The following is an 18,346-nucleotide window of genomic DNA, read 5'->3' on the forward strand; positions in this document are numbered from 1 at the left end:
ATCTCCCGAACCGTTCGATCTGCTGCCATGAAGAATTATCAAGAGTATAAATTGAAATTAGTAAATGAATTGGCTAATCTTCCTAGTAGAGTTTCTTTAACTGCCGATGCATGGGATAATGGATACGGACTTCACTATTTATGTGTTACTTGTCATTGGTTGGATAATGATTGGTTGTTACAAAAACGCATCATTCATTTTAAAATGCTTGAATACCCTCATACCGGTCTTAACATTTCTCATCATTTAATGGAAGCCATTGATGCATATAGTCTTAGGGATAAAATCATGTCTTTAACTTTCGATAATGCAACTTCTATGACATATAGTGCGAATTTGGTTAAACCCCAATTGACCGATTTAGTATTAGATGGAGAAGCGCTTCATATTAGATGTATTTGTCATGTTCTTAACTTGTGTGTGAAGGATGGAACACAAGCAATTGGTCCATTTTATCACAAAATAAGGAATGCTATTATGTCTATTAATAGCTCTAACTTGAGATATCAAGAATGGAAAGGTTTTTGCAGGCAACAAAGGATAAAGACTATAAAAATAGCACCGGATTGTCCAACTAGGTGGAACTCCACCTATGAAATGTTGAGTCGGGCAATCGAGTACAAGGTTCATTTAACACTTTTTTATAATATGAAATTTCCACAATGTGCTTTACTAGAAGATGATTGGACTAATTGTGAAAAATATATGCAGTTTTTACAATTACTATATAGTATGACACATTGTTTTTCTTCTGTATATAATCCTTGTTCCCATTCTTTTCTTAGCAATGCATGTTTACTTGCACAACTTTTTGCCGAACACCGATCGCAACATGATTATCATGGATATCTTCCAGCTATGGAGGAAAAATAGCGTAAATATTACACTAATATTCTTATGATTTATATTTTTGCTTCTATTTTAGATCCTAGGCAAAAATATGATGGCACTTTTTTTATTAATTGATATTTATTATAGTAACATGAATTTTGAAGACGATGTTGAAACTTTTAAAAATAAGATGACTAATGAGTTTTTCTCTTTATATAGAGTTTATGAAAGTAAATATGGAACCGTGTCTCGATTTGCTCCTTCTCAAACATCCAAAAACGTAAGTAAACAGGCCAAAGGTTTATTTGCACAAGCTGCTAACATGATGTCCAAGTTTCCAGGTACGGAATCATCATCAACTAGGAGAACACAAAGCAATGTTTCGGAGTTGCAAATGTACCTAAGTTACGACTTTATGAAAGGCATGGACGATGAAGAGAAGTTTGGCCTCAACATCCTTGATTGGTGGAAATCACAAACCATGAAACATCCAATTTTGTCGGCAATGGCTCGTGATATTTTTGCTATCCAAGTCTCCTCCGTTGCCTCCGAAAGAGCTTTTAGTGCGCCGGGACGGGTTTTAGACGATACAAGAACAAGATTAAAACCCGAAACACTTGAAATGTGTGTTTGTTTCAAGGATTGGTTGGATGCCGAAACTCGTTCTCAAGATCGTACTTATGCACAAAACGACGACGATGAAGGAACGTCGACTTCTTTTAGTTCTCATACTTCTCAATCAACTCAATTGGCCAATGAACTTGAATCACAAGAAGACGAAGACGAATACGAAGACGAAGACGAACAATAATAATTACATTATTACATATTTATATTATACACTATTGTACAATTTTTGTATTATCGAACTTTGTATTCCGTATAATAAATGAAGTTATTCACCAAATATTGTACGATTTTTAATTATCATTAATTATTTGTATTATCTATTTATCGTACCGGCTACCGGTATATAATAAAATAAGTTATTCTTCAATTTTTTGTGTTTTCGGATTATCACACTCATAATTTTTTTTTTTATTATATGCATTGTTGTTTTTTGCTAAATTAATAAGATTGTTTTTATTTGTTTATATAAACTTAAACATAATTAGATAAATAATTTATATAACCTTAATTAAAATAAAGTTGTTCAAAACAAAATATATTAACATTAACATAAACATAAATTAATCACATTATTTATATAAAATTAAGTTGTACTAAAAAATATATATATCGTTTTTTATTTACATTTATTATTAAAAAAATAAAATAAAATTAAGTGGCACGGTTTGGCCCGCGGCCCGACACGGCACGGCCCGCGGGTTGGGGTGTGCCAAAATTAAGTACGGCACGGCACGGCCCGCTGCGGAGCCGGCACGACATCCCCCCACCGCGGCACGGCATGGCCCGTTGCCCATATATTTAGTCTTGGGTGGTGGTGGTGGTGGGTGGTTTCGGTGATGCTCGGTGGTGTCGGTGGTGGTGGGTTATTTAATTTAATTAAGGTTGAATTTTTTTTGATTGGATTAATAATTAAGCATATATCCTTATTTTTCAATAATTATGCTTTTAATTTTTTAACTTGGGAATCGCAAATATGTCCTTTGTTGCGAGGTAGTATATAAGAATTGAATTTCCGAAATTGTTATAGTGAGAGTCATGTAAAGCATGGGCTCGAAAAAAAGTACTTGTAGACTTGTCACTTGTAGTAGAATAGGGTTTACAGTTTTACACTAACAGAGCCAATCAAGTTAATTCTCTTTCTCTTGGTGATGTCGTGCATTTTCAATTGAAACCAGGATCTTTGGAGGAGAGAGAATTTCACAGAGAACTCAACTCAATTTTCTCAACTTTGCACCACTCTCTACTCCCACACTTTCTCTCTCATCATGCTTCTTCTTCCATTCACTGTTCTCATATAAACCCCTAATTATCGCACTAAAATTCCCTAATTACCTCATCAAAATACCTAATTTACAAGCCCAATTTGCCGCCATTTTTATCCAACTGCTTAATTTTACTCTCAGATTACTGGAATTTTGGTAATTGCAGCCACTTCGTTTGGTTTGTTAAAACCTAGATTTTTTCGGGTAAATTCTTTTCTTTACTTCTATTTTATATCTTTTGCCCTTAATGATTGCGTCATTTTATTTATTTTTTGATTCATGCAACGTAACCCCTAATTTCTTTTTTAATTTTCGGAAAATTTGGTGTTGATAGGATTTGGATAGAGTTTTATTATGTGATTAAGCCGTTTGATTGTAATTTACTTGTCAAAGTTTGGATTTTTAAGCTTTAATCACTAAAATATTTAATGTGCAATATTTAGTTAGGGCATGCAAGATGGTTTGAGTGGTTCTTTCGGATTGTTTTAAGGGTTTTATATTGATATAGTGTACGAGTGCCTAATTTGAATGCTGATTTCGTATGCTCTTGTTTTGATCTGCTTAATTTACTTAGCTTTTTGTTAATATTGAAAAATCTTTGTATTTGGTGTGAAAATGCTGCTTCTTTCAGAACGTATTTGTACGATGAGATTACTAGATGTCTGATGATGGGAATAATCAACGTGGAATTGTAGAATCTACTCGGCGGTTTTATTCACTCTTTAGTCAATGGATTTCCAGTTTAACGTTCAGGCAGCTTGCTGATCTGGTGAGTTTATAACACTGACAAACTATGTGGTACCATGTTCTGCTGTTCCTACTATTTGTGGTTGTTGACAAATATGACATTTATTTTGTAAAGTCGAAGCACCTCATATGACAAATATGTATGGAACTGCAGGTCAAGTCTTCTTCTTCTAGCACCTCTTATTATAACTTATCTGAGGAACAAGGAAATCAGAGTCAAATATTTTTGGATAGAATGGAGACTATTGATATTACATCATCAGGAAGCGACATTGACTTGTCCTCCGATGAAGATGACACTGTGGAAGTACCTCAACCTGAATTCTCGTATTCTAGTAGTAAAAGAGTTCTACCAAGTTGGACTAGAGAAAAGGGTCAGCAATCAACTCTCAGGACTTCAATGTTCAATTTGCTTGTCAATTTTTGGGTGGTTTCCAATGTTATATTTTATCTTGTAGGTCCTCCAGAGGCATCTTCTAGCAGAGGAACATATTCGCGTGCTGGCAATCATCAGGGTGAATCCGCTCCTAGCACTAGCTATGGCACAAGTAATCGAGCCCTGAATTCCCGAATTGGTGTAGGAAATGGAAGTAGTTCTCAGCCAAGGAAGAATGATGAAAAGTCAAATAGGAATATATCCTTGTATGCCCGTGATGCAGATCATGAGCAACACCTAAATAAGAGGGTCCTCCCTCCTTACCCCCCATTTTCTGGGTCGCAGACTAATCAAAGCAGTTCTTGGGATAATTTAGCCAACAATCGTGGGTATCTTAGTAGGGGAAGTGCCGACGATGGTTTTATGTATGATAATAACCATCCTCGCATTCTTCCTCATACTTTGGCGCGTGGAAGGCCTGGTTCATCATCAGATCATACTAGTTCAAGTGACCCTTACCAAAATGTGGGGTTTGGAGAAGATAGGGTTTTAGGAGACGAAAGAATAATCTATCAAGCTGCACTACAGGTACCCTTCCTATCTCCTTGCCATTTCTTTGTGGTATGTTGCTTCACATAATTGTGCTCTGTTCCCTGAAAAGTGCCTCATAAAATGATGCGCTTGGTACTCTTTGGGGGTACTCTAGCTTGTTCTGAAATTCTCTTTATATGTAGTAGTATAATACTAGAATGGATGCCAGTCTGTTAAACTGCTGTGAGCTTGTGGTGAGCTTTTTACTGCAGAGTTGTTACCAATGGTGGTCAATTAATTTCTCTACTTATTAGGAACATGTTTTGGTCCATTAGAACTCTTTAGGGGTGCTCTAGCTTGTTCTGAATTTCTCTTATATGTTGTAGTATAATACTAGAATGGACGCGAGTCTTTTAAACTGCTGTGAGCTTGTAGTGAGCTTTTTACTGCATGAGTTGTTACCATTCTTACCAATGGTGGTCAATTAATTTCTCTACTTATTAGGAACATGTTTAGGTCCATTAGAAGCTGCTTCCTTGTTCTCCCAGGAGTAACTTTATGCCATCTTCCCATGCTATTTCAGTGGTATTATTACTGGGTATTTACATTTATCCTTCTTTTTATACACATGGGAGCTGAATTTTATCAGAATCTCTAGACATAAAATTTATATTGTTCATAACTTGTATTTATATCATTTTGTTTATATGGCACCCTTAGAAGACATTGCTCTTGAAATATATGGTGTATATAAGATGGTCCTTTGTTCCAAAATAAATGCCCCAACTTGATTGGCATGCCGACACGGAGCTTTGACTAATAATATCTTGAATCATCAATAAGTATAAATGATACGTACTAAATAGTTGATGTTAAAAAATTACACATTGTGACAATTCTAATAGGTACCCACTTAATTATGTTTAATTTTATATATAAAGCACAAACATTGGTAAAGTGGTGTACATGAAGTAATAAATAGTTCAAAAGTCAAATTGAGTCATTTATTTTGAATCGGAGGGAATATTAAATTAATGGCTCAAACATTTGTATCTCATCAATTTTGTAAGTGTTCAAATTATTGCAACACGAATTACTAGGCTATTTAAGACTCTTACATGAACATAACTAACATAACAAACATTACTTGCTCTTACAAACAAAACCTAAAAAGCAGTATTGTTCTTCAAGTTGTTACTTGATTAGTTGGAAACTTGGAACCACTTTGTAGGTAGCCAAAACCTATGACATATATGTTTCTCATTTGCCCCTTTCCCCTTAGGGTGAAGGCGTGAAGCTGTAACCACTGAAAAGATCTCCTTGAAACCTATGGAGCTTGAAAGAAAGAAAGAAAGAGAAAGAAATGATTTAAATGAAAGGAAATTAATATTTCAGAGAAAAAGAACTCCAATTCTCTTCTTATTAGGGAAGATACCCGTACTTAGTAGCATGTTATGAACCCCCAAAATTTGGGGAGCAGCGCTCATATTGTATTTTGAATGCAGCGCTCATATTGTTTTAAAGCGCGCCTAGGTGCTAGGCTAATCAAGCGCAGGGCAAAACGCCTTACTATATCAAGTGCAGAGCATTTCAAAAAGATCTAATCTTGTCCTTAATAGTGTCTCCGCCTTGTGTTGTTTGCGTCTCATGTTCAAATATGATATAAATAGTAGATTTGATTCAAAATTATACTTTCAAATTAATCCTTACATAGTCTCTAAGAAGCTTATTCAAAAACCCTCGATCAAAAGCATGAATTTGCTACACTTAAATCCCCAATTCAAATACCCTAATTATAGAAAACCCTAATTTGCTGGTAGTTTAGCAATTGGGAAAATGGTGGTTACCGGCATTTGACAAAAATTGCTTGCAACGCGCTGGTCTGGCAGTGTTTGTTGCCGGTTAAGCATTCTAGGTGTTCTTTCTCTTTCTATTTGTTATTTGCTCTTCTTTTTTGTTCATACTTTTGCTTTGATCCTCTCTTCTCCTTTTTCTTTGTCAACATCTTCCATTAAAATTTTCATTCTTCTCTTTTTTATTTTCTGAAATTCTCTCTTATTCGAATTGTTTTGTAGGGTTTTCTCCTCTATGACCCCACTTGCTGTGTGGGTTGCTCTTTTTCTTTTATTTTTCTCTTAATTTTCTAAAGTTTGGTCTGATTGATTCAACTTTGACCTTAGTTGTATTTCAATGTTTAAGATAAAACATTATCAAGTGGGATCTTGTTAGATTCGTCTCAACATGTATTTTACAAATATTGAATTTTCTTAGTTGCTAGATTTAAAAATATCTGTGACTGATTAGCTTAAAGTTGCAACTATGCTCTCTTAGTTTTGTTCTATTGCTTATATAGCGTCCTTTATGTTGTAGTTCAAGTCAGTATATTAGTCTTTACTTTCATCTATTCTTGAACCTTGGTAAATTTGTTGTTTATGAAAGATTACTCTTTTGCTGGGTAATATTAAAGACCTGATCTTTTGTTTGAGATCTTAAGAGTAAAGTCATCGTAGTATATCGTATATGATGGTTCCATACTTGTGCCATTGTTTCTATTATATTTAATCTTTGCACATTAGTTGCTTATCTATCTTATTGTTGCTTTAAATATATATGCAGGAAATTAGCCAGCCAACTGCTGAAGTTGATATTCCTCCTGGGCTCTTAACTGTCCCCCTTTTGAGACACCAGGTTTTTTTTTTCTGTTCATCTTATAGCCAAAAATTCAAAAGCCTGAAGTATTTGTGATTATTTGCAGTAGTTTTCTTGCAGAGCTCTGAACATTATGAATATTCATAATGTATTAAAATTTTGGTACTTGGCCTTCTCACTTAAGGATCTTATGTGTTTTTCTAACAGAAAATTGCTCTGGCTTGGATGGTTGAGAAGGAGTCAAGAACTATGCATTGTTTGGGTGGAATTCTTGCAGATGACCAGGTGTGTCTCATGCTTCATGCTGTCATGTATATTAACATTTGATGCTAGACATTTATGTATATGTCCTTTGTAATTTTGTATCATTGCTTTTATTTTTAACATCCCTCTTTATGTAATTTGGAACTTGTATTGTACTTGGAGTTACATGTGGTTAATTTTCCTTCAGGATCCTTTTGCTTGTAATTATCTCTCCACTTAAGGGTTTAACATGCTAATTTTATGTGATTTTCAGGGACTGGGTAAGACAATCTCAACTATTGCCCTGATACTTAAACAGTGGCCAGCACAGGCAAAGTATCAATCAGATAAACATAACAATATCAATACTGAAGCTTTAAACTTGGATGACGACGATGATGACAATGTAGGAAGTAAAACAGTGGATCCTAATGTTGGGAAGAGCAAATTAGAGGAGGATTCTAACAATAAACCTGAAACACTTGATTTGGATGGTGTAGATGATGATGATAATGGAAGTGCCACTACTGAAACTGTCAATAAAATGGAGAATTTTGATGGTACAAAATCTAAATCAGGTTCAAGTTCTTCACATCCGCCAATTCAGAAGAATAGACCACCTGCAGGTACATTGATCGTGTGTCCAGCAACTGTTCTGAGGCAGTGGAATAGAGAGTTGCTAGAAAAAGTTGCTAATAAAGTAAAATTATCTATTTTGGTGTATCATGGTGGTACTAGGACTAAGGATCCTGCTAAGCTGGCCAAGCATGATGTGGTGCTTACCACTTATTCTATCGTTAGTAATGAGGTTCCTAAGCAATCTATAGTCGATGAGGATGACTGTGAGCAAAAACCTGGGGATAGGCACGGGCTATCATCTGACTTTACTGGTACTAAGAAGCGGAAACATTCATCCACCACCAGTAAAAAAGGGAAGAAAAGCAATAAAGTAGCTGATGGTTCTTTATGTAGTCAGGCTGGTGCACTTGCCAGAGTGAATTGGTTTAGAGTGGTACTAGATGAAGCACAAACCATTAAAAACCATAGGACACTAACAGCTAGAGCCTGCTGCGGATTGAGAGCTAAAAGAAGGTGGTGTTTATCTGGAACCCCCATACAAAATTCAATTGATGAAATGTATAGCTACTTCAGATTTCTTCGACATCACTTTTATTCTAGTTACAAAAATTTTTATGGAGGAATAAAAAACCCCATTTCTAGAGATCCAAATATTGGATACAAGAAGCTTCAAGCAGTACTGAGGACTTTATTGCTGCGGCGCACAAAAGGTGATCCTTTCCTTATCATTGCCATCTCTTTCTAAACACTTGTAGTGTTGCTTGATTGTGTCCATAAGCTGTCTGCTGCATCTTGTGACCACTGATTTGCCTCTTTTTTTTTTGTTGGCATCTGTATCGGCCTAGATATACTTCCTCCGTTTTTTTAATCGCACCGTTTGTATGGGCACAAGATTTAAGAAAAAGAGTAAAAGATGGGGAGTGTCAAATTTGCCCATGTGATACAAACAAATGGGAGAGAGAAAGGTGGGGTATAATAGTTGTTATCACATCTGATTAAGGGTAATTAGGCTACGTTGTGTGTGAACACTAGCAAAAGGTGAATAAAGCATACCAAATAAGGATATGGTGCAATTAATATGCAACTTTCCAAAAAGGAAAATGTCCCAATAAGAAAAAGAAGGAAGTACTTTTTAGATGGTGTTTAAGACAGATGATCGTTGTGTACTGGATGATTGATTTTGCTGATGTGGAGACTGCTTTGATTTTTCCAAATGCAGTGAGATAGAGGCGTTGAATTTAACCTGCTATAGTTTCTCATGTGGGAGATATTAACCACAATATAATGAGATTATTCATAACGTATATTCTTAGTGCTTATCCAGAAAATAAAAACATCTATAATGGAGAATAGTTCTTGATTAGATTCTGATGTATTTAGAAGAAGTATGAATTAAAGTGATTTAAAATTGTGGAACAATAATTTCAAGAATCCAAGGAAGTTGAATTGATTATTTAATATTTTCAACTTATATGTAGCCTTCACTGATTTCAAATCTGTAAAAGTGTGGAATTTTGTGCAATAGGTAGCGAAATTTCTTTATTTTTTATTTTTTAATTTTTTTTAATTTTTATTTTGACTATTTTCTGCTTATATCTGCACTCTTTAGTCTTTATAGTTTAGTGCATAATGAAGTTTGTGAAATGTTTTCATAGCTCAATTACTTCTTATTAGCACTTTGGATTTTGTTATGAACAATGCTTTCTGAGTACAATAGTTTTTATTTTATTTTTATTTTTAATCTATTATTATTATTATTAATACAGAGACATTACTAGACGGAGAACCTATTATTAGCCTACCTCCAAAGTTCATAAAGATGAAGGCTGTGACCTTCACTGCTGAGGAGCGGTCCTTTTATGCTCAATTGGAAGCTGAATCACGCTCACAGTTTAAGGTGTTTATCTTTTCTTAAATCTTTTGTATCCTTGCTTTCTAGTTGCAATTTTTGGGCTGTTGGCCTATTTCTGTTTGAGCTTCTTTGTGACCTTGGTGGCTTGGTCTATTAAATCACTGGAAGCTAGGATGCTTAATCCTTTATCATTACAGCTAACACACTTTGGTTCCTTTTGGTTTATTGATCTGTGTGATCCACTGGCTACAGTTTTCTGTATTGTTTAAATGATTTATTGAAGGGAAAAAACAAGAAATATCGTTTAATTTGTTTAAACAATAAAAGTTTAAGGAGACTTCTTATAAAATAGTGTTATTAATCAGGCAGAACCATGCTGGCTGACATCATCACTGTTGTTTCATGCGTGTCAATTTTATTTAAGTTGAGTCACTGGTTGGTGTATATATCCTCCGTTCGTGTTTACTTGTACCATTTGGGTTTTCATGCTTACCTATGCATAATTAAACTTCAAATATCAGTAGGTTTGTTACTATATGTGTTCTAAAAAGTTTATATTTTTAATATATAAACAAGTTTATATTTATTTTCATTTTAAATTTTATTTTTAGCTCATCAATGTTTTATGAACTGTATTGTTTTCCTTTGCTAAAGTTTTCTCAAACCTTTATGTTTACAATTTGAACTTTTAACCACTCTTGTAAAAACTTTCTTGAATTTTATTCTTGATTCTCCTTCAAAACTCCCTTTATTTTTCTTAAATGTTCTTTCGTTTCCTCACTTTACTCACCTTTTTTCAAACTGTTTTAAATGATGGTTTTTTCTGTTTCTTTATATCGTACGATTCCTTATGACGATTCATGTTATCCGATCCCAAATTATTTTGGGACTAAGGCTTTGTTGTTGTTGTTGTAAACAAGATCCCACATTACTATATTTTCCTTATGTATACTTACAAAATCTGGTCAAAGGAGTCTATGAATAGTGTAGAGTTCAAATTGCAAATAAATAATTGATTTAAGTATTAAATTCGAATTGTGACTGATTCAGATACTGGACTGCACTGTTGAATGTGTCTTCTTCTGTCGTTATTTTTTTTTTCTTTTTGGAAATGAACGCACAAGTGTTTTCATTTCAAGACATAGTTTTACATCCAGTAAAAAAAAAGTTGCTTTCATAACATCATATGTTCTCTTCAGCTGATAGTTCGAAATGGAGACAATCGTTCATTCTGTTTGATGGGCTATAAACAATGGTATTTAAAAGACAGTGTTGCTATCGACCTTATAAGAAGTATGTAATAGAGGGTTGAGAAGAGAAATGATGCTCTTAAATCTTTTATGTTTACAAAACACCACCAGAAACTCCAACCTTTAATCTGTAGACTCTAGATGTGATCGTAATTTTGGATGAAACCTGCCATTTGAGGCTTTTCTTATGAAATATCTGGTATTTGAAATTAAATAATTGTCTTGCAGGCTTACGCAGCTGCTGGCACAGTTAATCAGAACTACGCCAACATTCTGCTGATGATATTGCGCCTCCGCCAGGCTTGTGATCACCCTCTTCTCGTGAAGGGATTTAATTCTGACTCTGGTAAAAGAACAAATCTGGAGAAAGCTAAGAAACTCCCTACGCATGTTTTGATGGGATTGTTGGATCATTTGGAAGCAGCCTCTGCTATTTGTCTCATTTGCACTGTATGTTCTTGTTAGAACCGTTTTAATTTCTTAGACTGGCTTTCTTATTAACTTGATGTATGTGGCTTTTCACCCTTGTTATTTAAAATTTTGATCATTATGTTTTGTTAGTTTCAATTGGGGGATTTGGGAAATTGAGTTTTTGTCTTTTGTTGTTTTACAAATGTTCTAATTTACAATGATGTTTACTTTTATGTATTTCATTTTTGACCTAGTTACCTTTGAATAAGTTACTTCCCTTTTAGTTAAATCATTCTCGAGTCTAGATTTATCATTGTAGAGGTTCCTTCTTCATATTTGCTGTGTGTCACATGGAGACTCTGCTATGGTCAGTTCCCTTAAAGGGGCTTACTTAAAACTGTATTGTTACATTTCTAACTACGATTAGTCCCTAAACTATTTAGTCAAAATTCACATACTTCATGTCTTCATATATAGGTGGTTGAGGGACCAAAAATGATCATTTAAAAGTCGAGAGACTAAAAGTTCACAAATACAGTATTGGGGACTGTATTTATACTTAACTCTTAATACACTTCCTACTTTTCATAATAATTGTAATTCTTTGACTGACACACATGCCAATGCATAAATTTAACCATTAATATTTATATATTATCAAGAAGTATAAAAGGTTAAGATAATGAAAATATACTTTAAGACTAATCTAAAAACATTTTACAGGACAATATTTGTTTTTTTACCACTGTATGTTAATAAAAAATAAATACTCGTAGTTTGTATATAAAAAGTGCACAAGTCAAAATGTTTGCAATTATTATAAAATGAAAGGGGTACTTCTTAGATTAGAGTAACCAGTGGAACTCAAGTAAGGAATTTCTTGCTTATATGATCATGCATCTAAATCTATAGAATGTTTAATAGTCTTTGTCAAAAAAAAAAAAAAAAAAAAAAGTTAAATAGTCAGCAATGTCTTTTGGGATGCTTTTGGTTGTGGCTATAATTTTTGTCCCTTGTAATCCAGAGTGAGGCTATTTTTTTTTGGGTTCCCTTATTTGTTCATTGACTGAGGACCTTTCTTCTGGCATTAAAAGATAACAAGTTAAATGTATTAGGGGATAGATGGTTATGAATTACTGTGACAATTCTGACAAGCTGTGGCTGGTAGATCCAAACTAAGACCATCATTAATTGACTTCTTTAATCTTTCCTTGCGCTCCTTCCTTCCTCCTCCCCCCCCCCCCCCCCCCCCCCCCCTCTCTTTATTGATGGAATACCTTCTATTTTCCAGTTATATTCACTGGACGGCCCAAGGTCTCTGTTGGAGACAGTCATAAATTCATAGTCATTAGGTCATCTGGATGAGTGGACGTCTGAGTCCTGTGGTCTGTATCTGTTTTGTTCTTCTGGGTCTGCAACTAAGAATTAAAGGAAAACGGAGACAAAAAAAGAGGAAAAAAAATACATTATCTAACCTTATCTTAAAAGCTTCTGTTGATTTAATGCGAGTTAATATTTTGTTTTCACTGATGCTTCTGCAGGATCCAGCTGAGGATGCTGTTGTGACCATTTGTGGGCATGTTTTCTGCTACCAATGTGTGGCAGACTATCTAAATGGTGATGACAATCTGTGTCCTGCTCGTAGATGCAAGCAACAACTAAGTGATGATGTTCTCTTCTCAGAGGCTACTCTTATAAGTTGTGTTTCTGGTGATGTTGATGGCAATATTTCAACTGACAATGGTTGTTCCAAGGCTTCATCAATACTTAGTAATGAGTATAGCTCCTCTAAAATTAAGGCAGCGCTAGAGATACTGTTCTCTCATTGTGAATTAAACAGTAAATGTATTAAGGTTGATGAGCCGGGGGAGACAAGTAAAGAGAATTCTATGTCTGCACAATTGAGAACTGAGAAAATGAAGGGGTCATCCACACAAGGACCAATAAAAACCATTGTTTTCTCTCAGTGGACTCGTATGCTTGATTTGTTCGAGTATTCTTTAAATCTGTATTGCCTCCAATATAGGAGGCTTGATGGTAGTATGTCTTTGGCTGCAAGAGACCGGGCTGTCAGAGAGTTCAATACTGATCCTGAGGTTTGTTTTCTTCTGATTTCAATCTTTTACTGATTTGTTTCTCTTTTCATATATTTTTACATGGTAGAAAATATTGATCTCTCTCTTTCTCTCCTCTCCCCCTCCCCCTCTCTCTTTGTTTGAGTTTGTTTGCCTTCCTCCACACCCAATTCATTTAAACTTGTTCTGAGCTAATCCCTTTATTCTAAGTGTAAGTAGATGGGTGCTGAGTACCTAATGTGAAAATGAAGTAAGTGTGTGTGTGTGTGTGTGTGTGTGTGTCTGGCTGCGTATGGGAAAGAGTGGCAGGATATTCCCTAGTCAAAGTAATGTGAAACAATACCAGAATATTTTGTTGTATATAACACGTTTGAGGAATTTCTTTTCCTCCTTCACAATCACTTTTAATTGATGGATTTACTTGGCAATAATGTGCAGTTGCACACTGTACGCTATGAACAGACGGTTTAAGAGAATTTGTGCTCCAATCAGTATCTTAGTTCAGTTAGTTAACATGCTTTAGGCTTTAGCATAGATATAATTTGTGCGTGTTTGCGTGCATTCCATCACTATGTACAGTTTCAATGGAGAAAAATTAATTATACTTTGGTTCGCAATTATAGTGGGCTAATCAAACTGTCAGCATCACTATTTAATTAAAATTGCAGAATATTGTGGTGTATTACATCAGGGATAAAAGGATGTGTGTATCCGATCCCCATTAGCCCACTGACGAGGGGAGCTTCTTTGGAGCATTTGGGTTAGTGACCTTAGTATCGATGTTGATTCTTGCTGTGTTGACATGGCATGTCTAGGCGCGCTGCCTAAGCTCTAGAAAGTTTTGGGTGAGGCTTTTTATGAGGAACTCTATGCTGTGTATAAAGGCACATTAGCTGCATTTTCATGCCTGCAACCTTTTCTTTTATACACGTCTATACATCTAAAATTATGCTTCTCTTCTTTAAAGCTCACACCTCAAGCTCTAGGACCCTTATCGCCTAAGGGTGCCTCAATTTTTTTCATACACCAGATGTCTGTTATCTATAATGTAAATGCCACAGAAAACGTTAATGTGATATACTTTGTTAGTGTTGCACAACTCGTACTGACTTTTTCTCCATACCTACCCCTTTTTTGGGGGTAGGAAAGAATGGTGTATAGGGAAGGAGGGGGTGATAATTCTTTAATTGTAAGCAGTTTTATTACTATATCTTGTAGATTTTTACTAAGAATCTGATACTTCAGTGGACAACAAAGAAAAAAGGCCAAGTTGGAGAGATGTCAAGTTAGGATTTTGTTTGTTGGAAAGGAGTACGTTTTAAATAACTGGAAATTTAAAATGTAAATGGGCATGGGGTGGTCTTGTAGAGATGAGCATCTACTCTTTTTAGAGTATAAATTATTTGTGTACCCCTTTTAAGTAAGACACTTTTTTGTGACTAAGAAGAGCCTAATTTGTTAACCAAGCCAACTCCCCATTTGGACTAGTTGAGTCGGCAGTTTGGCCTTCTGCTTTATACATATCTGAGTTTCCCATGTTATGAATAATGATTTGTGTTTGCAGCTGAAGTTCTTTGTATGTCTTTCCAAGGATAATTTTGTGTAAAGTATACATATACCAGAGTATAAGAATACATGTTTTTATCATCTGATATAATAAGAACTGTTCATTGTTTGATATTTCCTTCCGATATTTCATTATTTCTTTCCGTCATTAGTAGTGCTGTTTTGTGTAGCCAATGAATTCACTGGTGTTGTTGATAATCTTATGCTTGGATTTGCATTGATACCTGTTCTTTGTTTTAGCTTTTGGCGTGGTTTTCCTTGGCGTGCTCTTGTAATTTGCTGTGATTATAATTTATAAATCTGATTTGTGGGCTTCCTTGTAGGTCACTGTCATGCTGATGTCTCTTAAAGCTGGTAACCTTGGGTTGAACATGGTTGCAGCTTGCCATGTTATCCTTTTGGATCTTTGGTGGAACCCAAGCACAGAAGACCAAGCAATTGATCGAGCACATCGTATTGGGCAAACTCGGCCTGTTACAGTGTCAAGGATTACAATCAAAGACACTGTCGAAGATCGTATTTTGGCTCTCCAGGTATTGTGTGCCACATTCAGTTCTCTCCCGTATTTCATTTTAATGCTTTATAATATGTTTACTGCTGCTTTAGTGTATAGAGTAAATTGTGTGTAATAATCTCTTGTTGTATAGCAATGAAAAACTTGCCTAGTTTGAAGCCACCTTGGAGGCTAAATTGACTGGCTGTGTTGATTGTGTAAATTAAAGGAGCATAAGAGTCCAAGTCTGGGCTGCTAGAATAAGTTGAATTATTTCCGAAAATGCAATAATTACTTATCCAACTCTTTTTCACTTTTTCCATTGTATGAATATTGCAATAGCTTGGGCTTCTATACTAAATTTGTGCATTGGGCATGTTGAAACTTGAAAGTAAAATGTTTGAGGAGCAGTCTGTTTGAACAATTTGCTCCAAAAGATCTAAGCGTACAGTATCTTGCTATATCATCAACAGAACATGCTTGACCTAGTAAAGATATGTCCTCCGTCCTCTGCCCAGCTTTTGAAAAAAATTCCTCGATTAATTTGATCAACAGAAATAAAGCCAGATGCCTGAAATTTTGTCTTGCGGATACAAACATCTACAATCAAGAAAATCATTCTGAATTGTTGAATTGTGTAGGGGTTGTAATTAAGATCTTTTACCTTTTTTAATTTTTTAATTTTTTTATTATAAACTTATATTTTCTATGGTATATATATTTTGCAAATTTGTCACTGGAGCACAAGGTTCCCTTGTCTGATGATTTGGTGAACTGCAGGAAGAGAAGAGGAAGATTGTGGCATCTGCATTTGGTGAAGACCATGTCTCTGGTTCTGGAGCTCGTCTCACCATTGATGATCTCAAATACATTTTTCTCGGGAGTCAACCCATATAAAAAAAAAAAAAAATTCTATGGCTTCATTTTTCAATTGCCCCCCTCCATGTTTTGTTGGTTGCATGTGAATAGTTGGCTTCTTGGGCGTCTTATGAGCCTATTGGCCAGTGGTGGTTCCAGCAATAGTGTTAGATGTTTCGGTGTCAATTTTAGGTTAGTTTCTTTCATCTTTTGAACATAATTTTTTGTTGGAAGCCATCAGACTTGTTTGGGGGGGTGAGAAGGCTAGCATATACTATGTAAATAATGAAATTTATTTCTATTAATCTTAGCAGTAGTCAAATATCTTAAGTTGCTTTTTCACCAAGGAAATGGATGATAAGATGGCAGACGGTGTTTTGAGGTGTGGTGAACTTGGTTCTTCATCTTCTCCAGATGTTATACACTGATCAAATCCTCACAACATCGACATAAAATCTTGTTCTTTAACACTGAGAGAATATTGTACGATCAAATATTACTATGTATGGAGTGTCATTGAAGGGCTGCCATGAGTTTAGGGGAATAGTAAGTTACGTAGAAATCACCAGTTGTAGTGCTGAATGCTATAAAAACCAGTCGTAGTGCTGAATGCTACAAAAACCATTTGGAGCTTTGGATTATCGTTTAGGGGTTTGTTCTGTTTCGTCATTGTCTATTTGAAATTCTGTAGTACAATCTTTAATTTTAGAGAATATTCAAAAACTTTGAACCTGGAAAGGATAGAGGCTGAGGAGCTTCCCATCAACACCGTGACCTTGGGAGGTCACTAGGATGGTTGGAATCATCTATTTTTCCTCATAACAATCAATTTAGCCAATTACGAATATGTTTTATCATCATTGACTCAAGGTTATCTCGAGTCTTTATGTCACTGACTATTGAATTAATATTATCTTTTATGACCACGAGATGTATCATTCACCATTACATGAGTTTGTTTTACATTGGTTCCCAAAAATCTTCTAAACTGGTCCGATTTCATGTATTATAGCCTTTAGAAAACATTTTTTACAAGTTAGACATCTAGTTACTTCCCATGTTTTGTGAGGGTCCAGATTTATATGTGTATTATGTGAGGGTTGGGGATAAAAGAAGTAGGAGTTAGCTGAAAAATGAATGGCTAATAGAGACATGAAAAGCAGAAAAGGTTGGGGTTGGGTCATCTTTAGTGTAAAAAATCATTGAAAAGAGGGGAAAAGTGAGTAGTACCTTTGCAGATAAAAAGTCTTTGGTTGAAAGGACGCTAATACTACAATACAAGCAGCTAAGTATGTAAATGCAGTTAAAGAGAGTTTACTCATGCTTTCACATGTACACACCCAGCCTAGCCACAAACACATTTATTTGTGGTTCATCATTTCTAAAACCCCTTTTTCTTTTATTATTTGTGCATTTCATTTCACTGTTATTTGATAATAAAAAGTGCTGCCAAAGATAGGAAGGTGCATGGTGCGTTTGGACAAACAACTACTCGTATCGTATGTCATTGTCACCCATTTTTGCATTTTTATTTGTATTATCAACTTTCTTAAATTACTTTCACTACTACTACTAACACCTCCGATCTATTAAGATTATTGGTAGATTACTGTCCTGGCCGTGATAGGTTGTGTATCGTGCTTAGAATTTTTCAATGTCACTTTAAGGGTTACATCGAGAGTGATTTCTAATTTTTTTGGACGTGTGAATTATGAAATCCATGCACCGTGCTAGGCTAAACCTTCAATATAAATGCTCTCGTACAACTTGGGTAATCAAGTGCACGATATAACCATTTTGAAAAATTATTATAGGTAATATATAGTTATGTTAAATTAAAAAATCTAACAAGAAAAACCTTTGGATTCTTACAGTTGTCCAAAAGGGTCACCCTTAGTGGGCTGCCCTTGTAACCTGGAAAATGGTAATAATTGCATATTGTTTTGTTTGACTGTCTAGTGTGAAGTGTCTACTACTATAATTAGCTTTTTCC

General features: G+C 35.0%; 1 protein-coding gene across 2 annotated transcripts; it reads left to right on the forward strand.

The window, feature by feature from the left end:
- Nucleotides 1-2,520: 2,520 nt before the first annotated feature.
- LOC145589311 (helicase-like transcription factor CHR28) lies at nucleotides 2,521-17,017 on the forward strand. 2 transcript variants are annotated; one of them, XM_081645830.1, is made up of 12 exons: nucleotides 2,521-2,927; nucleotides 3,355-3,492; nucleotides 3,625-3,844; nucleotides 3,929-4,434; nucleotides 6,994-7,065; nucleotides 7,234-7,311; nucleotides 7,544-8,558; nucleotides 9,615-9,745; nucleotides 11,179-11,400; nucleotides 12,903-13,457; nucleotides 15,326-15,535; nucleotides 16,276-17,017. In XM_081645830.1, exons 2-12 carry the CDS (start codon nucleotides 3,382-3,384, stop codon nucleotides 16,390-16,392), a joined length of 3,237 nt encoding a protein of 1,078 aa, XP_081501956.1. In that variant the 5' UTR covers nucleotides 2,521-2,927; nucleotides 3,355-3,381; the 3' UTR covers nucleotides 16,393-17,017. The 2 variants fall into 2 exon arrangements, with proteins under 2 accessions (XP_081501956.1, XP_081501957.1); XM_081645831.1 differs by having other exon boundaries at nucleotides 3,419-3,492; nucleotides 16,276-16,675.
- Nucleotides 17,018-18,346: the final 1,329 nt, after the last annotated feature.

This window comes from Chenopodium album, chromosome 17 (assembly GCF_948465745.1).
Source record: "Chenopodium album chromosome 17, dcCheAlbu1.1, whole genome shotgun sequence".
NCBI lineage: Eukaryota > Viridiplantae > Streptophyta > Magnoliopsida > Caryophyllales > Amaranthaceae > Chenopodium > Chenopodium album.

Bases quoted from the DNA above. Each gene is read 5' to 3' on its own strand.
- LOC145589311 (XM_081645830.1), top strand. From the start codon at position 3,382: ATGTCTGATGATGGGAATAATCAACGTGGAATTGTAGAATCTACTCGG. The intron at 3,493-3,624 runs GTGAGTTTATAA...ATGGAACTGCAG, and splicing joins TCAGGCAGCTTGCTGATCTG to GTCAAGTCTTCTTCTTCTAG. The intron at 3,845-3,928 runs GTCAGCAATCAA...TTTATCTTGTAG, and splicing joins AAGTTGGACTAGAGAAAAGG to GTCCTCCAGAGGCATCTTCT.